Source organism: Ostrea edulis, chromosome 4, assembly GCF_947568905.1.
Source record: "Ostrea edulis chromosome 4, xbOstEdul1.1, whole genome shotgun sequence".
Lineage (NCBI taxonomy): Eukaryota > Metazoa > Mollusca > Bivalvia > Ostreida > Ostreidae > Ostrea > Ostrea edulis.
In genome coordinates, this window is record NC_079167.1 from 42,794,764 (window position 1) to 42,819,996 (window position 25,233).

At 35.6% G+C, this 25,233-nt stretch overlaps 1 protein-coding gene across 6 annotated transcripts; it reads right to left on the reverse strand.

The window, feature by feature from the left end:
• Positions 1-1,171: 1,171 nt before the first annotated feature.
• LOC125668364 (delta(24)-sterol reductase-like) lies at positions 1,172-25,217 on the reverse strand. 6 transcript variants are annotated; one of them, XM_048902426.2, is made up of 9 exons: positions 25,008-25,215; positions 24,848-24,920; positions 14,109-14,370; positions 12,978-13,096; positions 12,482-12,748; positions 8,850-8,990; positions 8,438-8,635; positions 6,264-6,442; positions 1,172-5,842 (listed from the first exon to the last, which is right to left on the reverse strand). In XM_048902426.2, the coding sequence occupies exons 1-9, from the start codon at positions 25,094-25,096 to the stop codon at positions 5,689-5,691; spliced, it is 1,482 nt and encodes a 493-aa protein (XP_048758383.1). In that variant the 5' UTR covers positions 25,097-25,215; the 3' UTR covers positions 1,172-5,688. The 6 variants fall into 6 exon arrangements, with proteins under 6 accessions (XP_048758383.1, XP_048758388.1, XP_048758387.1 ...); XM_048902431.2 differs by lacking the exon at positions 24,848-24,920 and adding an exon at positions 22,476-22,574 and having other exon boundaries at positions 25,008-25,103; XM_048902430.2 differs by lacking the exon at positions 25,008-25,215 and adding an exon at positions 22,476-22,574 and having other exon boundaries at positions 24,848-24,969.
• Between the last annotated feature and the right edge of the window lie 16 nt (positions 25,218-25,233).

The window sequence follows — 25,233 nt, forward strand, 5'->3', positions numbered from 1 at the left end:
AAGACTCACAGTACCAGAGTTTTATATCATACTAGTGGAAGACCCATAGTACCAGAGTTTTATATCATACTAGTGGAAGACTCGCAGTACCAGAGTTTTATATCATACTAGTGGAAGACTCACAGTACCAGAGTTTTATATCATACTAGTGGAAAACTCACAGTACCAGAGTTTTATATCATACTAGTGGAAGACTCACAGTACCAGAGTTTTATATCATACTAGTGGAAGACTCACAGTACCAGAGTTTTATATCATACTAGTGGAAGACTCACAGTACCAGATTTTATATCATACTAGTGGAAGACTCGGTACCAGAGTTTTATATCATACTAGTGGAAGACTCACAGTACCAGATTTTATATCATACTAGTGGAAGACTCGGTACCAGAGTTTTATATCATACTAGTGGAAGACTCACAGTACCAGAGTTTTATATCATACTAGTGGAAGACTCACAGTACCAGATTTTATATCATACTAGTGGAAGACCCGGTACCAGAGTTTTATATCATACTAGTGGAAGACTCACAGTACCAGAGTTTTATATCATACTAGTGGAAGACTCAGTACCAGAGTTTTATATCATACTAGTGGAAGACTCACAGTACCAGAGTTTTATATCATACTAGTGGAAGACCCATAGTACCAGATTTTATATCATACTAGTGGAAGACCCGGTACCAGAGTTTTATATCATACTAGTGGAAGACTCACAATACCAGAGTTTTATATCATACTAGTGGAAAACTCACAATACCATATGTTTTATATCATACTAGTGGAAGACTCACAGTACCAGAGTTTTATATCATACTAGTGGAAGACTCACAGTACCAGAGTTTTATATCATACTAGTGGGAGACTCAGTACCAGAGTTTTATATCATACTAGTGGAAGACTCACAGTACCAGAGTTTTATATCATACTAGTGGAAGACTCGGTACCAGAGTTTTATATCATATTAATGGAAGACTCGGTATCAGAGTTTTATATCATACTAGTGGAAGAGTTTTATATCATACTAGTGGAATACTCACAGTACCAGAGTTTTATATCATGCTAGTGGAAGACTCACAGTACCAGAGTTTTATATCATACTAGTGGAAGACTCACAGTACCAGAGTTTTATATCATACTAGTGGAACTAGTAGGTATATATCAAATAAGAAACAACAGAAGTATTTATTAAGATTAAAACAATAATTAATGAGACAAAGAAGTAAATTTAAAAGTAATAATCACTGTAAAACATAGCACATGCATTATCACAATCATTTTAATGAACTTAGCGTAGAAATATATTGGTCACAATTTTAAAAGCACTCTAATTTACTAAATAGCAAGCAGACGTGTCAAAGAGAAGATTTGCTTCACACAGTAAGCTTTCATGTCTGGGTACACTCATTCAAATCGAGAAGATTTAATTTCATGGTAAGCGTACATCATGATCCTCCAAAATGTTCGTGGAGTATTTTACGAACACGCCTACACGTACCTGCCCATCTGCTGGGCGGTTAAACCTAGCAACACAAACGTGTGATAATACAATAAACATGTTTATGTACTGAAATCTACAAATCAATCTCCCATCATTCAAGTCATGGCAAAGCAATATCAATATTACCACATTTGCCCCCAAAACGAATCCCTCACACTTCAAATTACAGTACAACACACTTATAACGAACATACTTATAACAAATTCATTCTTATTGTAAAGTAATATTCCCTTGTCAGAGAAAAAAATAACCAAAATTTTTATTGGACATAACAAATTTTGGTTATAATGAACTGTTTCTGTTGGCCCTGGAGGTTCGCTATAACTGTTTTTCTGTATAATGAAGTTTGGCTATAACAAACATTTTTCACTGGCCCTGGAGGTTCGCTATAACTGTGTTTCACTGTATAATGTAGTTTGGTTATAATGAACTGTTTTTCACTATAACCATGTTTAACTGTATGGAGAAACTGCCATCGTACCATAAACATGTAGTGTATAGCTCCAATGGATAAATGGGGAGTTCTGATACCACTTCCTCGGGACCAAACTTTGTTATACAGTAAAACACATTTATAACGAACCTGTGGTAGCTAGTGGAGGCAAATATGTTAATTGACACAAATTGTTTCTTTAAGGACATGCGGGACGATGTGGCCAAAAATAACTCGTCAATGAATATTTTTTCTTTTTTTCATGAAGCACCATCAGGATGTCCTGTACAATGTGTATAAATTTCATGGCCACTTTCTAGGTATACAAGGGAGATAATAAGCTTTGAATTAACCCCCTTTTCGAAAATTGTGAATTTTACAAGATTATTCCGATTTTCAATTCAAAAAAATAATTTGATGGAATTTTTATCTATATATTTTACAATAATTTTTAGAATATATGTAAAATATAAAATATATAATAATAAAATGCTTAAACATAACCATATAATAAGAAATTGGGAAAATTTAAGGATTTGGGGTGGAAATTGGTACTCAAAAACAGGGTAGTCCAGATACTAAGTGAAGCACTGCTTAAAAACTTGTCAATGAATTTTTTTGTAAACACTGCAATTAAAAGCTATTCATATACCCAACTTCCTGTAGAAATATGAAGGGGTGAAGCTAATCTTGATTTTTTGATTTTGAGGTAGGCGTCCTTGATATGTTCACTTGGGGTTAGGCTTGGCGAAATATTTGTTATTAATAACTTTCAAGCTCATATTCTTTTCATGTACAACTACTGTTAAAAGTAATGGGGGATGGGACAGTCTCAATTTATTTGCACTACAAAATAAATTAAAAAAAAGGTCATTGTCAAAGACGGGGGGGGGGGGGGGCGCAGCCTAATTCTTCGTGCCTGTTTTGGAATACATTGTTAGAAACTATATTTGTTTTGAACCTATTGAAATATTTAGAATTTTCATAATTATGGAACAAAAATTGAGTTAATGGAAACAAATTAAATTTTAAAAAAAAAATATACATGTATATATTAAACATGGCTTCGAACAAAATGTCTAGTCTAGCTCTAAACAATACGTCTTCTTTCAAACCACGGGTTAGGTCTAGTTAACGTCAATATGAGCTACTACTTCCTTTACTAGATCAACAGCATTTCCGCGCACATAGTAGCTAGTGTTGCTTGACTCGATCGTCTCCATGCTATTTTTCAAGGTATTTATATATCGCACATGTTGTGACTTTGCACCTTTTTCTTTTTCGCATGTCTGCTTCTCGCATAAATTCCGACGTGTGTCATATTTTTTAAATTAGTTACCATTTCCGCAGCAGTGTTTGGTAAAGTTAGTAAAAATAATTTGGAATATGAAATAGTTTCAGAGATAAAGCGTACTTATATTTACATGAAAATGCTTGCAAAAATTAAACATTCCTAGTATGGACGTTAATATTTGACCAAAAGTAACGATTGTCGTCATAAGGGGGGGGGGGGGGGGTATTTCTCGCAAACAAGGATCGATTATAAAAGCACCTGAATAGTTTGTACGTTTCCCAAGCAAGATTCGGAGAAATGTGTGTCCAGTTCTAGTTTCACACTACTATAGTAAATATCAACAAACGATCATCATCTTACACTTGCACTGAGTCATTGTTTACAGACGGTTGACGTTCTTTTTGTAAATGCCTAGAGATGCAAATTGCATGTGCGTGTAGGAGCGATTTCGGTGACTTGTAGGCTATACTATCAAAATTATTGTGGCGCATACTATACATATATATAATATATGCAATGTATATATATGAAAAAGAGACTTGTAATCACTATGAAATAAAATGAAAATTATCATTTGACAAGAATTCAATCAACAGATTTACACAAAACACTTGACAGCGGTAGCAAATTACAACAAAATATGATGACATTTTCCCCGCGATACAACGTCGTGACGTACTTTTTTTTTTATTATGACGTCGTATAGTGTGTCTGTACAGTATTGTGATTTTTCTTCGGAAGCTCAACTACGCTGCGTCCGGTTCTAAATTTATAATAAATTTGCAACCATCACGTGATCATTGTCCCGCATATCCTTAATTCAAGGCTTGTAGCGCACAACAGCGAATCAGAACTGATTTTCTGAGGAAGCACACACACATTTTGTTACTTCCCTGAAACAATAGTTAATGTTACATTTGATTGACATCAATACATTTAGATAAAACAAGATTTTTTTCATTTTTCAAAATGTAACAAATTTCTGGGTTGTTTGAAGGGGGATATATATAAACAATGGAAACATTCGGCTGTAACACATACGACCTTGACATTCCTTAAATGAGAGACGAAGGTCGGTTTCTACCATCTATCACCCCTAAAAATTCAGACTCCTTCATGTTGGCAAGAATAATAGCAAAATACATGTTCAGGACATCCCCCTAAAAACAGCAAAAGTCTCTTTCAAAAAATTGTGGTGTCATCAATATTTATCAGTTTTAATGATAAATTCATAAAAAATCAACAAAAATGGATTTTAGATGTCCACATTTTAATTGTTTGGGATATGTTGCACACAACTTTCGACTCATCCACACTTATTTTCAGATACTTTAGATAAAAGGATATACTAGTAGTTAATCATAAATGTATATATTAGTTTGGCTGTAGCTTATGCCAAAAAAAATATTTTGATTAAATGTGTCTTCTGTAAACCCCCCCCCTTCCCTAAAAAAATGGGAAAATCCACCGGATCATGTCATAGTTGTTGTGATAGAGATTCTTTAAGATAATATGCAGTTTCCTACTTTTCAGGTACTCTTCTGTAAAAACTGTTTTCTTGAAGATGCAGAACAACAGGATAAAACAGGAAAGAAGGAGTATCTTTTTTTTTGGTACTCTTGTGACATCCCCATGTCCCACCAGCCGTGATATCCCCCAGTCCCTATTTCACCTTGTCGAATCTTGATCTTAAGATCCTCCCAATGAAACCCCTATACGATCGACTCAGTAGATTTAGAGAAAAGGTTAAAGAATGTAGTTATATGGCACATGCTGCTGGACAAAATAGGACTGTAAAAAGTCACCTGAAAAATGGTTACCTGTGTATCCATCAGGTAACGTGGAAAAAACGAAACCGTCAAAACCATGAATACATGTAAATCACCAGTATACTCGATATATTGATGTGCAGTTGCTGTGTAAATCACTAGTATACTCGATATATTGATGTGTAGTTGCTGTGTAAATCACTAGTATACTCGATATATTGATGTGCAGTTGCTGTGTAAATCACTAGTATACTCGATATATTGATGTGCAGTTGCTGTGTAAATCACTAGTATACTCGATATATTGATGTGCAGTTGCTGTGTAAATCACTAGTATACTCGATATATTGATGTGCAGTTGCTGTATAAATCACTAGTATACTCGATATATTGATGTGCAGTTGCTGTAGAAATGCAATTTCTGCAGATTACTTGATTGTAATCATTGTAAAAGAGTTCAAATGAGATAAATTTTCCAAATATCAATACTTTTGGCATCATTGCGTAGAACTGCATACAAGTTTTAATTATTGATATCCCGGATGAACTTTTTTAAAGTTCATAACATTGCTTGTGAGCTTTTGTTAGGGGTTTATTACTATGTCAATTAAAATGTAAAAAAAATTATTAGTAATTTAGGGCAAAAGACCCTTAACCCGTGTTTTAGAACTCTAATTTTGATCGGAAGACCTAGTCTCGGACTTTTCTGTTCACTTTGTCGTACACCTCAGGAAATGCCTTTTCACAGTCCAGCTTTTCCCTCATTTTATCGTAGAGTGTATGGTCAAACATTTTCCTAAATTCGTCTCTGGTCAAGTAGCTGTCAGCATAGAGCATCTGAAACCTGAAACATTAAGCGTTACCTTTAAACAAATGTCTCAATTTCAAAGATTTTACACTGTGTTTGGAAAATGATGTGTGTTTCATAATGTTCAAAAAATATGTTTTTTCAAGGAAATCTCTGATGATATTGATTCACATTATACGTAAAGAGTCAACAGAAAACTTGTTATTTAAATGGTGTAATATTTATCGTAAGATTTTCATATATACTGTATATATGGGAGTTACTGAAATTGTTAGTCTAATAATTTAAGCAGAAAATTCACCAAAATACATGTGAAAGTATTGTCATTTCCATTCAGATAAATCATGATTGTCTTCAATCAAAATTTGAAAAAAAATCACCAAATATTTCCATCCCCCAAATTGCCCAATATATGACATTATATCAATCATTTCAAATGTTAGAAAAATATTGGTACCCTCCAGCCTTCATGACGTAAGCCTCCAAGGCTCGGGTGGTCTTCAGGGCTTCCCAGGTACTGGATTTGGGGGAACCATACGCCCCAATGTCAACATACATCTGGTTCCCTATTTGAGGTGGATGAACCATGCCAGGCTGGTCGTACAGGAGGAAAGGACAGAGCCAAAGCGGGTACATCTAGTACAAAACAGAAACAATGTACAGTAAAACACGGTTATAGTTTATTTGTTATAACCAAACTTTGTTATATCCCATAAAATTTTCATCATATTTCTCTCTTAGGGGAATAAATAAATTTTGGTTATAACAAACTGTTTTTCACTGGCTCTGGAGGTAACTGTTTTTGCTGGCCCTGGAGGTTCGCTATAACTGTGTTTTACTGTATAATGAAGTTTGGTTATAATGAACTGTTTTTCGCTGGCCCTGAAGGTTCACCATAACTGTGTTTTAATGTACAATGAAGTTTAGTTATAACAAACTGTTTTTGGCTGGCCCTGGAGGTTCACTATAACTGTGTTTTACTGTATATATGTAGTATATATCAAAGCTGTTGACAATGCACATATGGATCTTGATACATATAATAAATTTAATGACTGGGATTTCCAACAGAAATGAAAGTAGAATGTAAATATAATATAAACGAAGGCCCCATCACTCACTTGAGCCATCTTGGCTCTGCCTTTGTTCAAGATCAACACCAAATTATAACAAGGTCTTCCTATTTGGAGTCTATATACATGACACCCCTACCTTAAATAGTTCAGGAGATATTAAATAGGTCAGGTTTTTCTTTAAGTAGGTCAAACTTCAAGGTCAAAAGATCAAACACCATTGTATCACAAGTCTTACCATAAAGACATCTATATATAAATAAATATGAAAGCCCTTCCTAAAATAGTTCCCGATATACTTAATAGGTTAAGTCTTCTTAAAAGTAGGTCAAAATCAGATTTCAAGGTCACAAGGTCAAATAATGATATGAAATGCCTTGCCATAAGAAATTTATATACAAGATATGAAAGATATACCTTAGATAATTCAGGACATATTGAATAGGTAAGATTTTTATTTAAAGTAGGTCAAACTTCCAGGTCAAAGTCATACACCATAGGATAACATGAAAGGACTTGCTGTAAGGAATGTACATACAAACTATGAAAGCCCTGGCTTAAATGGTTTGAGATATATTTTTAAAGATATTTCCTATGTATATTAACAAATAAAACTTTTGATCCCTTATTGTGGTCCCACCCTACCCCCGGGGGCCATGATTTTAACAAACTTGAATCTGCACTATATCAGGAAGCTTTCATGTAAATTTCAACTATTCTGGCCCAGTGGTTCTTGAGAAGAAGATTTTAAAAGACTTTTCCTATACATTTGCATGTAAAACTTTGATACTTATTGTGGCCCCACCTTAACCCCGGAGGTCATGATTTTAACAAACCTGAATCTGCACTATGTTAGCTTTTATGCTTTTCTTGAGAAGATTTTTAAATGACCCCACCCTATTTTTGCATTTTTGTGATTATCTCCCCTTTGAAGAGAGCATGGTCCAACTTGAATTCCCTTCACCTATGGATGCTGTGTGCAAAGTTTGATTGAAATCGGCCCGCTGGTTCTGGAGAATATTTTAAAAATTTGTAAGTGTATTTTCGCTATAGCTTGGAGAAGGGCGTTGCCCTTCATTTGAACAAACCTGAATCCCCTTCACCAAAGGATGCTTTTTAACAAGTTTGCTTGAAATTGGCCTAGTGGTTCTGGAGAAGAAGTCAAAATGTGAAAAGTTTACAGACAGACAGATGACGGACAACGGGTAATCAGAAAAGCTCACTTGTGGTTTCAGCTTTGATGAGCTAAAAATAAATTTCATTTTTGAAAATACACGAGGGTATAAAATGCTATGTTTCACACCAGCAAATTTTTCAAAACACACTTCACGAAGTATGCTGGCATGAAGCATTGTAGTTCATATCCTCATGTATTTTAAAATTGAAAATTATTTCTTTGATATACATTTTAAACAAATCCACAAAATTTTATGCCCTGTATACAAATATTGATGGAACCACAATGATTTTAAAAGAACAGATGAAATATCAGAAGATGAAATATTTTTTGTATGAAAGACAGCAAAATATGGCAGTGCAACTTGACAGTATCAAGCACCTTAATTTCTTTCTCAAAGACTTCCATAGCTTCTGGTAGCTTGTCAAGCGGAACCAGCATGTCTTGGATGATCTGGTATTTTTCGTAAAGTTTCTTGGTTGTCTCCCCTTGAGTGAGTTTCAGGAGCGAAATTTTCGGAGGAACTGCCCAGCCAAAAAGGTATCTAAAGAGGGGATTGTTTCCAAATGGAATGATGTCCTGAAATAGAGCTTCTGATGTACATGTATGTCATTGTCAAACAAATAAAAGAAATCTTGAGGAAATTTCATTTATGAAGCTGATCATATTAACTTTTGCAATAACTCCTATGTTTTTTCCTGGAGGAGCGGAATCTGATCTGATCTGCCACATGACGTGAAGAAATAAAGAACATATATCATAATAATGATGAATGATTATGAATACTGTTTACCTGCAGCTCCCAGAATATGCTCCTCGTGTGTCGATGGTAGTAGTGTCTAATGGGTATGTACTCTACAGCTGGCCCGGTGGTCAGAAAACCCTCCACATGTTTAAAGAACCAGGGCTTCCAAAAATGTCCAATGGGGTTAATCTGCCGTAAAATATCAATCTGCCGTAAAATATCAATCTGCCGTAAAATATCAAAAGTGTCCAATGGGGTTAATCTGCCGTAAAATATCAAAAGTGTCCAATGGGGTTAATCTGCCGTAAAATATCAAAAATGTCCAATGGGGTTAATCTGCCGTAAAATATCAATCTGCCGTAAAATATCAAAAGTGTCCAATGGGGTTAATCTGCCGTAAAATATCAAAAGTGTCCAATGGGGTTAATCTGCCATAAAATATCAATCTGCCGTAAAATATCAAAAGTGTCCAATGGGGTTAATCTGCCGTAAAATATCAATCTGCCATAAAATATCAATCTGCCGTAAAATATCAAAAGTGTCCAATGGGGTTAATCTGCCGTAAAATATCAAAAATGTCCAATGGGGTTAATCTGCCGTAAAATATCAATCTGCTGTAAAATATCAAAAGTGTCCAATGGGGTTAATCTGCCGTAAAATATCAAAAGTGTCCAATGGGGTTAATCTGCCGTAAAATATCAATCTGCCATAAAATATCAATCTGCCGTAAAATATCCAGATATTGGTACATGTATTACATCTCCTTCACTTGATGAGTGTGTCGGGTTAGCGGTACTAAGATGTGTGACTATAATAATGACCTGTGTATAACTTGTATAACTTGACGAGTGTGTCGGGTTAGCGGTACTAAGATGTATGACTATAACAATGACCTGTGTATAACTTGTATAACTTGACGAGTGTGTCGGGTTAGCGGTACTAAGATGTGTGACTATAACAATGACCTGTGTATAACTTGTATAACTTGACGAGTGTGTCGGGTTAGCGGTACTAAGATGTATGACTATAACAATGACCTGTGTATAACTTGTATAACTTGACGAGTGTGTCGGGTTAGCGGTACTAAGATGTGTGACTATAACAATGACCTGTGTATAACTTGTATAACTTGACGAGTGTGTCGGGTTAGCGGTACTAAGATGTGTGACTATAACAATGACCTGTGTATAACTAGTATAACTTGACGAGTGTGTCGGGTTAGCGGTACTAAGATGTATGACTATAACAATGACCTGTGTATAACTTGTATAACTTGACGAGTGTGTCGGGTTAGCGGTACTAAGATGTGTGACTATAACAATGACCTGTGTATAACTTGTATAACTTGACGAGTGTGTCGGGTTAGCGGTACTAAGATGTATGACTATAACAATGACCTGTGTATAACTTGTATAACTTGACGAGTGTGTCGGGTTAGCGGTACTAAGATGTATGACTATAACAATGACCTGTGTATAACTTGTATAACTTGACGAGTGTGTCGGGTTAGCGGTACTAAGATGTATGACTATAACAATGACCTGTGTATAACTTGTATAACTTGACGAGTGTGTCGGGTTAGCGGTACTAAGATGTGTGACTATAACAATGACCTGTGTATAACTTGACGAGTGTGTCGGGTTAGCGGTACTAAGATGTATGACTATAACAATGACATGTGTATAACTTGTATAACTTGACGAGTGTGTCGGGTTAGCGGTACTAAGATGTGTGACTATAATAATGACCTGTGTATAACTTGTATAACTTGACGAGTGTGTCGGGTTAGCGGTACTAAGATGTATGACTATAACAATGACCTGCGTATAACTTGTATAACTTGACGAGTGTGTCGGGTTAGCGGTACTAAGATGTATGACTATAACAATGACCTGTGTATAACTTGTACATTCCATGCCAATTCGAAGGGTTTTTCCCCTCAGTAGAACAATTGGGGGTCAGTTAATCCGTGTATTTGAAATCAACAGAAGTGCTTGGCTTCTTGCGGAAAGTGTGAAATATAATGGGTCGACGCAAGATAACCGTGATCTTAGACTAGATCTGATATCGCGCTGACCCAATATATTTCACACTTTTCATAAGAAGTCAAAACCCAGACTAGCTAACCGTAATTTAGTTATACTGTGAACCTAGGAATTTGCATGGTATATATACTTATTATACAAAAATCATTACATTATCCAGACACTCTCGATGAACATTTTTTTTTATGAAAACCTCTATCAAAGTACATTGAACATAAGTCTCGGTCAAATGTAATGAATTCGGGATTTTAAAAACAAATCATTCGATGGTTTGTATTTTTGCTTCTAGTAATTATGTAATAAATTAATTCCAATTTGTTAATTATCGACAGAGAGAGCACATCGGTAATTATTAAATATCCCGTGTATGCTTTTCATTTACTGAACATACTAATTCGCATTCAAAACAGGAATTGCCTGCAAGTACGCATTATTTAAATATAGAAGTTAAGAATAGTTTAATGAACAAAGAAGACTAAAAGAAAAAATTTCAAAACCAGGTTTTCTCAAAAAAACAAGAGGTACTGTGAGCAATGCTCACTAAGAATACTCCCCGCTTACCCCAATCTCCCAAAGGGTGTTGGTAATAGGTATAAACTACCTCTTTTCTAAGTGTAAAAAACAAATGGCATGACAAACCTTGGGTATTCTCGTTTGTAGGGAGAAATGGATTATCTAGGAACACAGCATCTCCATGCGATGAAAAAAGCCGTTAAAGAATTTAAATGGAAACCATATTGCTACTTCGATGTCCAGTGCGCGTGACCTTTGACCTTTTGACCCCAAAATCGATAGGGAACATCTTCATCTCATTAGTAGTCCATATATATGATATGGTGACTGTAGGTGGAAAGGATAACGCTTTAGAGCCCGGAAACCATATTGCTACTTCGATGTCCAGTGCACTTGACCTTTGACCTTAAAATCGATAGGGAACATCTTCATCCCATGGGTAGTCCATATATATGATATGGTGACGGTAGGTGGAAAGGATAATGCTTTAGAGCCGGGAAACCATTGCGTCTACAGACGGACGGACGGACGGACAGACAACCCAATTCCAGTATACCCCCCCCCCCCCCCCCCCCACAACTTGTTGCGGGGGATTTAATAATATATAGTGTTTGGTATTGTTGGAATTGACTCAAAATGCTGAAAAACAATATAAGTATCGGGGGGGGGGGGGGGGAATATTGACATTTTTTTTCTTTTCTTAAAATTCCACCCTATCATGATTATTTGGCAGCTGTGTGTATTCGCAAATACCACACACGGTGGAACATAATTTTTTTTCGAGAATGTTTCGAATTTTTACAGTGGATAGTCCAGCTTTGTTTAAATTCAAAATAACTGATCGAATTCTACGTCCACCTTTCTTGGATGCCATAGCGGAATGACTTGCATGATTCTCAGGGTGTGGCTTGAACGGTCTGCACGTTTCTGTAGGCGTGGCTACTGCAAGAAACGTTTTCTTGCACGGAACGATTCTTGCACGAAACGGTTTGCACGCTTTGCATGGAACGGTAAACGGTCTGCACGGAACGGTGAACGGTTTGCATGGAACAAAACGAAACGCTTTGGAGGTGTAGTAGTACGCTTCAGGGTCTGTATCACTCTCATACATCTCAGAATTACCTTCTCAGACTCTGCATCATCGGTGAAATTTCCGGTCATCACCACAGCTTTATCCAAAGAGTATGCCAGCGTCTCCACAAACTCATTTCTGTTCTTTAACAGGGTCTGCTCCTTAAACTTCTCCACCATTTCTTCTTTTGAATGAACTGGGTAGTATTCCATCTTTATGTATTTCTTAGAGGGAATAATTTTGATTTCTGCGGACACGAGGAAACCGAGAGTACCATACGACCATGGAACTGCATAGTACAAGTCTGGGTTTTCAGTCTGAAATACAAATGAATTTGATTGTTGCAATTCACTTTCCAATAGATCCACTGTCTTTGTTTTCACTTTGTTTTAGTTTATGAATGCTGAGTAGAATTTGCTGAGGTTTTCATCAGTAAGGAGTGACAAGTGTTTCGTAAATATCAAAAAGAATGAAAATAAAATATTTTGCATATGATACATGGTAATCACAATATATATAGGAGTGTTGCATCATAGATATATATACCTCAGAGCACGTGACCACACTGCCATCAGCTAACACCAGCTCGTAGGACACACAGCAATGCTGGAACAGACCTTGTTTGTGAGAAGACGTTTCTATTCCAACTCCCATTATCAGACCACCTATCAAAGTATAAACAAAATTACATGATTACTGAATAGTAAAGTACTGTAAAAACACACCTACCCACAGTAAATAAACAGAGAAATGTTGTACAAATGTACCTACCCACAGTAAATAAACAGATATATTGTACCTACCCACAGTAAATAAAATACTGTATACAAATACCTACCCCCAGTCAGAAAATTACCATATAAAAATTGCTAAAACGCATCAAAGATGCATATGGCTGAGTTGCAGTTTGGAAAATTATGCACGCTTGCATTCACAAAGTAAAAACATGCACAGTTTTAATATAGTTTATCATAAGTATGAAGCTTTGAATGGCCGCAATAGGTTTTTTCAGTGTGATAATGACCTTGACCTTTGGATTTCAAAAGCAACATGAATCTTGAATGTCATCAGGATTTGAAGTCTGATAAACATGCACCAGCAAGTACATGTATAAAAGTTAAAGGCAAGCTCAAATCTACAGTATATAGTGAAAAAGAGACCTTGGCCTTTGACCTTTTGACCTCAAAATAAATAGGAACCTTCCTCTTTTGGATGTGATCAAAATATGCAAGTCTGACAAAGACGCACAAAGTAGTATGAAAGTTAGAGACCAGACAAGCTCAAATCTATGGCATTTAGTGACAAAGTGATCTTGACCTTTGACCTCAAAATAAATAGGAACCTTCCTCTTTTGAATGTGATCATGTTATGTAAGTCTCACAAGGATGCACCAAAAAGTATGAAAGTTAGAGACCGGACAAGCTAATTGTGGATGCCGCCCGCCCACCCACCTGCCCGACTGGACGCCCATCCTTCGCCAATTTAAAAGCCGAGATTTGCTATGCAACTCAGCTAACAAGAGGCCCATGGGCCACATCGTTCACCTAAGCAGCAGTTCCTAACAATAAACAAACTTGAACAAAACTATCATTATACAAGCAGCTTGGCTCAAAGATGTTTTGTGCCAAGTTTGGTTGAAATTGGCCCAGTGGTTCTGGAGAATCTAAAAACACGTACCCACAGTCAGATCGTCCAGTTCCGGCAGCACAGGCAGAGTCCATCCAAGAGGATTAAGGAATGCTGTGACCTGTCCCATCGTCACCAAGGGCTCCACCCTCACGGTCTGTTTCGTCTCGTCTATTTCCAGGATGTCAATCATGTTCACCTCGATATTTCTCAGGTGATTTTTGTACAGGCCTCTCCGAAAACTGACAGTGGCCCACCCCGGCCGGGCTGTGCACATCTTGGTTTCTCTCCCATCTGTATTCCACTGTTTGACCTAAAATTAAGTATCAAAATAATTAAATCTCATTCAACACAGAAATTACTAAAATTAAGTCTCCTATCAAAATAATTAAATCTCATGCAACACAGAAATTACTAAAATTAAGTCTCCTATCAAAATAATTAAATCTCATGCAACACAGAAATTACTTCAGTAACACCTTAATATAAACTTCATAATGAACATCAGTGTGATTAATTTATTTACTCAATGACAACAAAAACTAAAGGCAGGATACTTTGCATATATTCACCATGAAAATGAGTCAATTTTGAAAATGCTAAGTGAATTATCCAAAATACTGCAGACGACATTTTAAATGATACCGTATCTGTTACACTGCAATTTTTGTTTACTAATTAACTTGTGTTAATTGCTTGCCTACATTAGACATGAGGAAGTATAAGTGCAAGCCTATGATGAAGACGAGCATTTCTTAGAGCACTTTCCCTTGATGTCTCCTGTTGACTGACAACCTCCAACCTTGCACAGACTTAAAATGTGTTGTTAATGTGCATTAAATATGAGGAGGAATGCAACTGCTGAAACAGTCGACTTATCTCTAAATGTCTCCTGTTAACTGACAACCTACACAAATATCTCCAACTCATTAACATATATATTATTATCCTTCAGAATAATACTCAATTTCATTGGTCCAGGGCTGGTCACACGAAGGGAGACAATTTGTGTTATTATACTTTCATGTAAAATACTCAAACCTGATTGGTCGAGAAGCATTTGAAAAAACATATTGTTACCCTCTGAGAACAGAAAACACGCGACCCAGGGTGATAGTATCTAGCAACGGGTAACAGTACTTGACAACGGGTGATATTATAAAAAATTATCACATGCGTCAAATTTATGCGTGTACAGTTCGCAGTAGATTGCTAGACGACGTCGTTTGAGCGTTTGTAATAAACGTGAGTACCCGCATCGAAATACGAAATATCGCACGACAGTGATTGATCAAATGTCAACAGACGTAAGTTTTTCTGCTTTCCAGTTTACATAACATTCAGTATAATAAAACAAATATTGCATGTATTTGAGGGTAACATTGAAATTTTCACCCCTCGAGAAACCATTGTCAACCTCGGCTACGCCTCGGTTGACAATGGTTTTCTCGGGGTAAAAATTTTCAATGTTACCCTCAAATACATGCAATATTTATATAATGTCACCCTCATGTGCAGGGTGACAACTGTGTTGTCCCCCTTTAGAAGATAACTTCTAATGGCACAAGCTAGAAAGCTCTATTAAAAATGTGGGGTCATTAATCATAAACTTCAACATTAACGGTCACAAATAAAGAAAAATATTTCCATTCCAATGCAATTTTGCATTTCACTTGATGTTTATGTTTCTGTTTTGAAACACGTTACGAAATGTTTACGTTTGACATTATGTTTTTGCGTCATTTGACTGTGATGTCACAATTGAAAGCTTTCTCTCGTTTAACTTTCTCTAACCTCAATGTTTTGCTTTCATTAACATTATATATCAAAGGAATGTTTGATATTGAGTGTAAAACAAAATAGTGCATGTAATTGAGGGTAGCATTGATTCACCCATCAAAATCTATTGAAATTTCCCCCAGAATTTTCTGAAGAGAGAGTTGTTATGAATTTGTTGACGTTTTGAATAAAAAAGGTACAAGTTAATAAATGTGTAATAGTTTTTTTTTAACATTCAGATTCTTCAGGATAATAAAACTATTATGGACATAGGCACCCTCAGGTGATAATTAACCCTACTAAGACCAGATAATTTGTGAAGTATCCCTGCTAAACTGAGTCCATAATTGTATATTGCAACCTTGCACAAATTTTTAAATTCATTATTGAAAGGTGAATATTACAAACAGTGATCAATCTCATAACTCCTATCAGGAATACAATATTGAGTTAAGGCAAACAGACCCCTGGACACACCAGTGGTGGGATCAGGTGCCTAGGAGGAGTAAGCATCCCCTGTTGACCAGATTCACCCCCCCCCCCCCCCCCATCCTTATGATGATATTGTAACTGCTGAATGTACAATCCCTTGATATTTTCTGTAGATTGACCACATATCGACATGCTTGTTTTAAAATAACCAATAACATCTCAAATTTAATGCTCTATACAGCTTCCTCGATGAAAGGGAGATAATTCAAATTATTCACCATGTCAGTCTCGCCTGTGTCTGGGTTAACTCTATCTTGCATTTTGTATTTCTTGAACTTGTTGCTGCGTATTTTATTTTGTCCTGCAGTGAACAAATCATACTGGTTATATTTAAGTTTCGTCCCTATTGGGACCATGATTAACAAAGTAAATATTTCTTTTTCTATTTTGACTGTTTTCTCTGCCTGTTAATAATACTAGAATAACCAATGGTTTCTGGAAGGACATACTTAGTAAGGGCGAATTCTAGTTGCCAGTGGTAGGAACTGTCAGACAGAGATGAAAGAGACCAGATACAACTGGAACACCATCAGAGCAGCGCAGGACCGGAGCCAATGGAGAGACCTTGTAGCCGCCTTAGACATACACAAAGAGGATAAGTAGGTCAGTAATCTTGGTGGTACGGGACCGACATCATTCAGGAAATACAGGGTCCTGGTGGTATGGGACCGACATCATTCAGGAGATACAGGGTCCTGGTGGTATGGGACCGACATCATTCAGGAAATACAGGGTCCTGGTGGTACGGGACCGACATCATTCAGGAGATACAGGGTCCTGGTGGTACGGGACTGACATCATTCAGGAGATACAGGGTCCTGGTGGTACGGGACTGACATCATTCAGGAGATACAGGGTCCTGGTGGTACGGGACTGACATCATTCAGGAGATACAGGGTCCTGGTGGTACGGGACTGACATCATTCAGGAGATACAGGGTCCTGGTGGTACGGGACCGACATCATTCAGGAGATACAAGGTCCTGGTGGTACGGGACCGACATCATTCAGGAAATACAGGGTCCTGGTGGTACGGAACTGACATCATTCAGGAGATACAGGGTCCTGGTGGTACGGGATTGGCATCATTCAGGAGATACAGGGTCCTGGTGGTACGGGATTGGCATCATTCAGGAGATACAGGGTCCTGGTGGTACGGGACTGACATCATTCAGGAGATACAGGGTCCTGGTGGTACGGGACTGACATCATTCAGGAGATACAGGGTCCTGGTGGTACGGGACCGACATCATTCAGGAGATACAGGGTCCTGGTGGTATGGGACCGACATTCAGGAGATACAGGGTCCTGGTGGTACAGGACCGACATCATTCAGGAGATACAGGGTCCTGAATTTGAGTGCCAGTCATCTTTAAACACACTACTCCATACTATACAAACTTGCTTTCAACAAGACTTTGTATTTGTTCCAACCATTTTCCATGGACTTCACATCATCCATGTGAGACTGTATTGTACTTATTCAGCTTCATTTAATTTTTATTACCTTTATGGAAATGAATATATTTTTCTATGTATACAATTTTGGAGTCATCTAAATGATTCTGAGAATACATTAGAACTTCAAATTTACAAAGCAACAATTCACGCAATTATTTGGACAACTTTAAGATTTTTTTTTCATTTTCAATAATTTAGGATTTTCATTTATTACTACAAGTATTAAGACAGAAAGTATAATCAAATCATTTTAAAACAAAGACAAGAGGCCTATGGATCACATCGCTCGCTGTTCAGCTGTTGTGATTTTTAAATCAACCTTTATTCTCATGAAAATTTTTGACCCTATATTGTGGTTCCAACGTAGCCCCAAAGGATCACAACATAACTGAAAATGAATTCACACAACACAGAGATGTTTCAACACTAATATGACTAACATGATCTTGCTGCTTTGGATAAGACCAAGGTCACTAAGGTCATTGACTCTGACACAGTGCAGATTCAAGTTTGTCCTGACCAAATCATGGCCCATGGGAGTAGGGTGGGGCATGATAGGCAGTGCTCCAAGTTGCGAGTAAAACGGTCGCATTTGCGACCAGAAAATCAATTCTGCAACTAGATATTATAATTAAGTCGCATTTTCGCGAGTGAAGAAAATTTGGGCAACCAGTAAAATTTTAGAATCGGGATCGGAAGTCTGAATAAATATTTTTGATAGTTGGTAAAATAGGTAGTAAAAACCGGGCCCGGGGCTGGGTCAGATCACCTTCGTAATCCGAATTTTTTAGTTTTCTTTGTTGATATGACATTGTTTCTTTTGAAACTTACGGAATATATTCTCAATGATACATTTAGTCTTCGCCACAAATTTTAGCACATAATATTACCTATAGGTAAGGAATTCAATGATTGTATGAAATCTGGTTGGTAAAATGGGTAGCGAGACCAAAACACACATTATTGCATATTTTCTGTTTAATATGCATCTGCTGCTGAAAACCTAGCATTTTTTCAATTCACATAGAGATGAATTTAATACTTAACGCATTATTTGACCATTTAAATGCCTTTTATCTTAATTATCGACGATTTTTCCAAACCCGGGCCAAAAGGAAACCGGATGCGGTCGACCCGGGCCGGCGTTATTTATTCCGATTTAATTGCTAATGCTTTGATTAATTAACCAATAATAATGGTCTTAAAAAAATATCACCGACTGATAAATTATGCATACTTTATGAATATTTAAACTGAAGATAGAGTTTAAAGAGGATTATATGGAGAGCAATTAATTACTATGTATACCCTGCCTGATTAAAATAAAAAAAATTTAAAAAACATTTTAACCGTAATAATTATGATCTGTATAATAATGACTTAAAATATTGTATTTATAGTGCTAGTATTCATTTCTTCCATTAATAAAAGATATATAACATAGTTCTTGAAATCTACTTCTGTGGTATCAGATATTTTGAGATTTTTATCAGTCCGAATAATGATATGTACTGTGAACTTTATCAGTCCGAGGTAATTTTAACCAGTCAAATCCTTCGGACTGGTAAATTTCAAGAGCACTGATATAATTTAAAAACATCTTAAAATGTCAAGATATGAAGTGTGCATATTCATAATATAAAATGATGGTATTATATATCTAATTTTTAAATTACACAGTATATGTACATAAATATTATTTTCAAAATGGCACTCAAGTAAGTCTGCATATGCTTGTTAAATTTTAAGTTAAATTTGAGGATCATGAAAATTGCAATTTTGGTAGGCCTTCCTGCTCTACATCACTATGCATTTAGTTTTTCTTACATATTATGTGGTGGTAGAGAAGAAGATTGTTGAAAATTATTCAATTTTGTGGCAGTTTTTGTCCTGCCTTTAAGGCTCAAGGGATGTAGGAGTCCTGATATTTACCATTTATGTCCCCTTTGTCCCAAAGATGCTTCATACCAATTTGAAAGGAATTGGAATGATCATTATTATCAAGAAGTTAAAAATGTTCAATTGTTAACGCACGATGACAGACGACAAGCAATTGCAATGTCACCCGAGACCTAAAAATCGTAGAAACGACTTTTTAAATCATTTCTACGATTTCCTAAATCGTAGAAACGACTTTCTAAATCGTAGAAATGACTTTCTAAATCGTAGAAACGACTTTTATATATCGTTTCTACCATTTAATAAATCGTAGAAATGATTATTTTTATTTTTTCTGCTAGGTTAACTGGCACGAATACGCCGCCGTAAGTAACTTAATGATAGTTAGGTTAAAAAATTAAAAAGATGGTTCTTATGAAGATACCTCCAAGTGGTAAGAACCGTGCAATGTCTCGTTTCATGAGATCATGCACGTGATAGCTAACATTCTCATTTTATTTGGAATTTTAATATCTGGTCCGGGTTACTGTATCCGGTTTCCTTTTGGCCCGGGTTTTAATAAATCGTGTCTGAATATTAAATATACAAGACTCGCATAACAAGTGCTACAGCATTTCAGTGATAAATTATCATAATATTTATCTAAATCATGTGTAGTTTCATTGTTGTGTCACATAGTTCAATCGTAATCGCAGAAAAATGTGTATTTTTCCTCGCTACCCATTTTACCAACCTGAAATAAACAAACGTTGATATTTTCACAGTGAAGCAAAATTGTGCCGTAATTTTTGTAGCGTAGATCCAATGTATCATCCAGATTATGATTAAGAAGTTTTACACCAAACAAAAATAAAATAACGAAGAAAACTTAAAAATTCGGATTACGAAGGTGATCTGACCCGGCCCGGCCTGGTTTTTACTACCCATTTTACCAACTATCATATTTTTCAGTCTCGGTCAAAACAATCAAGATGGCGGGAAAACGAGGTTTAGAGCACTTTGGATTTATCAATAGTATAAAACAGAAGCCTCAGCCTAGTACACGTAACAAAGAAATTCAAGAATCACAAGGGGAAAGTTCTGCATCAAAAGATGGTGTAGCAGTGTATAAAGAGAAATGCTAAAGTAAAGGAAGAACCCCAGTCCTGAAATGGCGGAGGGAATTTTCGTGATGGCAAAATGTTTTGCAGAATTTGTAAGGCCAATTAGCCAGCAACGTCCACCATTTCTGGACATCCATTGTCCTATTTCGCCACGACCGAGTGTACATCTTTCAAACGTGGAAATGTGACTATTCACAGTAACAGTAAGAGACATGTTGTCCGTGACTGCATTATTTAAGTAAGTCGAGCGGGGCAACTGTTGCTGTTAATTTTCAAAGACAATCAAACTCGGGATGTATATAGTGTTCTTATTGATGCTGGTACTAATTGTTCAGCAAAAGATCCAGCAAAACTAGGAGCTCTTATTCGCAAAACATGATAAGCAGTGAAGGCCCACTTATTGATAACTTTAAAGCAAATCCTTGTGTGGAATGCTGGGTTTTCTTCCCCAGAAGCGTACTGTAAAATATACAGGATGGCCCAATGTAATACAACTTTTGCCAGAGTAAATTCTTGACTTGTTAGCATCCAGCATGTTTCACAGTACATTTCTATTCAGTTTAAAAAATAAAACAAACAAAATATATACATGGGTGTTGATTTTTTACTTGAAAGATAGTCATATTTAAAAAAAACCTTGTAAGTCTTAATATTTACAAAATCTTTTACTATGGTGAGTAGAAATTTTGAACATGGCGACTAGAAATTTGAAAACCAGGCGACCAGAAATATTTTTAGGTCGCCATTTTGTGACCTGATAGCAGATGCGACTTGGAGCACTGATAGGTAGGAGATTTTATGTCAGGAAGATTCCATGTAAATTTGAACTTCCCTGGATTACAGTGGTTTTTGAGAAGATTTTAAAAGATTTTCCCTAAATAGTATATACTCACATATAAAACTTTGATCTCCTGTTATGACCCCATCCTACCCCCAGGGACCATGATTTGAACAAACTTGAATCTTCATTATGTCAGGAAGCTTTCATGTTCATATCTGCTTTTCTGGACCAATGGATCTTGAGAAGATTTTTAAATGACGGTCAGACCCCACACTATTTTTGCATTTTTGTGATTATTTCCCCTTTGAAGGGGACATGGCCCTTCATTTGAACAAAATTGAATCTCAGTCATCCATGGATGATTGAAATTGGCCCAGTGGTTCTGGAGGAGAAGATGAAAATGTGAAAAGTTTACAGACAGATGAATGGACAAAAGGTGATCAGAATAACTCACTCAAGTTTTCAGGTCAGGTGAGCTAAAAAACTAATCAATGTTCAGTCTTTGCAAACACTAAGTTAACTAGCCCAGGGGCGGATCCAGGAATTACGGTTAAGGGGGGGGGGCACGACTTTATGAGGCAGGGAGTCTGGGTGGCTGCCTTGAGGCCCCCAGTGGGTTAAAGGCAAAGCCCTGGTGTGGGCCCATGGGAGCCCCCAGAAGCTGCTCGATTTTATAGAGCTTGAAATATGTTCCCTATTTAGTTATTTGTACTATTTTTTGTCATTTTTGTTAAGGTGAAATTAATAAAATGATACAAATTTTAAAGAGTTTTGGAAAAAATGTACATTTTTCCAATAAAAGTAATTCAATAAATCAAAAGATTTTGTCATTTATTTCTCTGAAAAAGGAAGAAATTGCTTTTTTTATCGTTTACATTTTTCTAAACAAGGGACCACAATTTACCTTAAATTTGAAAATTTCAGGGAGTGTGCGCTGGCTGAGCCCTCTTCCTTTAAATCCGCCACTGCTCTAGCCTGATGCCTGAGGCTAGTTAAAATTGATCTAGGCAAGTAAAATTTTTCTCAAAAGTAGTACAATGGGCTAGTGAAAAGTTACAATAATAAACCATTCTAAATAGAAATTATATTGAAATAAAGTATGTTTAAGTTAACTTTTCTTTCACCATGTCTATATGATGCTTACACAATTGTTTAATAGCGTTTTACTTTAATAGTATGGATATATCCTTGACTTTCACAATGATTTTAAAGACATACACAGCAAAGAGAAAATACAGGGAAGAAAATACAGAAAGAAACAAGAAATATGAGGAGAAAAGGAAAACACTCATTGAATATGAATTAAAACGGAATAAAAATGATCATTGATGCAAAATTGATTTTGAGATTTTATCTACTTTCCTGGCTTGTAAAAGTTTCATTGGGCAAGTAAAAATGTCTAATCCAAATGTTTTTGTGAAGACTGAATGTTTACAAAAGGAATCTTTGAAAATTCATAAAATTGTATCAAGTTATCTGTTGTAATAATCACTGTCCTTACAGTGATACACTCAGAAAAAATCAGAAAGATCAGTTATCAGTAGAACGAGATCTTGTTATAGGAAAAGGTAGATACTCCTCCATACCAACACATGAACAATTTTGTAATTTCTGTAATACACTGGAAAAATTGAAGATGAATTTCATCTTTATTGAAATTAATTGAACTGTCAAAAATACGACTATCATCGAGTAAATTTTTGCTGAACACCTGGTGAATAGGAATATATCAGATATGCAGGGTCATCAGTCCAGCCGGATCATTCATATGTTCAATTTTCAAAATGTCAAGCTTTGTATTCAGTAAATCTCAAAATGTACTTCAACTTGCTTATCTATAAACAAATATGTAATTTATCCAGAAACAACATATAAAGTATAAGATCATGAATGTACTATATATATACTTTATGCAAATCTAAACAATGCATATAATAAAATTGAGTGAATAATAAATATGTTGGACCTTTATAGCCAGTTGTAGCAATTGTGATTGTGCCAAAACTGCCAATAAATATTTGTGTATTACAATTTCTTCTATATTCATTTGATATTCCAATCAATTAATTTTTCATCGATATCATTGTAATGATTATTATATTTTACATCAGAACATCATAGCTTATCAGGATATATATATACAAATTACACAGCCTTATCAGGTCAATCTAAAATCAGGACATTACTTATCAGGTCAATCTAAAATCAGGACATTACTTATCAGGTCAATCTAAAATCAGGACATTACTTATCAGGTCAATCCAAAATGAAGACATTATATCCCTTGTACAATTCAAAAGCACATTTGAACAATGAATAGTACTTTAATGTATAACTTAAATAAGGTATATTTCTATACAGGAATAATATTTAAAAAGTAAAATATATGCTTTTATAAGGTAATTCCATCCCTCTAGAATTATAGGTTCAATCTTGTATTTGATTGTTGATTCTTCAAATAATACATCTTGGTAACAAAGAAAAATGATAAAATAAGTATGTTGCAGTTATGATGAAATTTTTATCAATTACCATACATACACCTGTTATCAACGTCAGAAAATTGCAATTTTCCTAGTAAACAGCATTATCAAAATCTCACAAAAAGTTTAAAACTGGTTAAAACGATATAATAGTATTCATAACAATTTCATGAAACTGTTTCTTTAAAAAATATACAAAATGTTTGTGAAAAATAAAGAAAATCTATAATCGCAGAATGGACTTGATAAATAATTTCATAAAAACAGAGTTATTGCCCTTGGATTCAATATTTTGAAACAAAATTAATTATTCATACATAACTTAGACTTTTGAAATATTTTATGGTTAACAAGATTTTTTACAATAACAAATTGAAAAAGACTCCAACAAAATTTATATTCCTGTCATGCATAAAACTTATTAAATCATTGACTTTGCGAAACCTTATGATGTCACAAGAGGGTGGAACTATACGTTAATCGAATATTTTATTTGATAAAGATCGATATCAGGTCACTATACCCCTGTATTTTTTTTTTCTGTCAACAGTGGTCAAATAATATATATAATATATATTTGAAGACGCATAAATTCACACATTGAAAATGCTAAGAATAAATAATTGAAGTAAAAAGTTTGATTAACAGATAAATACACTTTATATCTACATATTCAAAAAAATTAGTATGTAATCAGGTTTAATTAAGGTCAATATCAGGACATTGTACGATCAGGACATGACACCTTCCCGCTTTACGAGGTTGTGACGCGATATATGTATACAATACATACCTGTTGCTGAACAAACTTGACTTTGTTCATGTGTTGTTTTGGAGCAGAGTTAAGTTTGAAAACGATCCAGTTTCTGATGAACATAAAAACATCGTACACGACAGATAAAGGCATTAAAAAGAAGCACACAAAAACCCATCGATAATGTTTTATAACGTACTCCAAACCTCGGTATCTCACCCACGAAATTACTAAAGGAACGGCAATAATTAATGCATTTTTTAGAGAAAGATCCAACGAAAGCGCCATGATTCAATTATTGATTAAGACCAGCTGATGCCGTAACGGTCAAAGGTTAATGCATATTTCCAGTCTCCGGGGTCCTTTTTGCATCATATGCATACATGTACCGAAAGGTCAAGGTAAAATGAAAGTAGGAAACAACT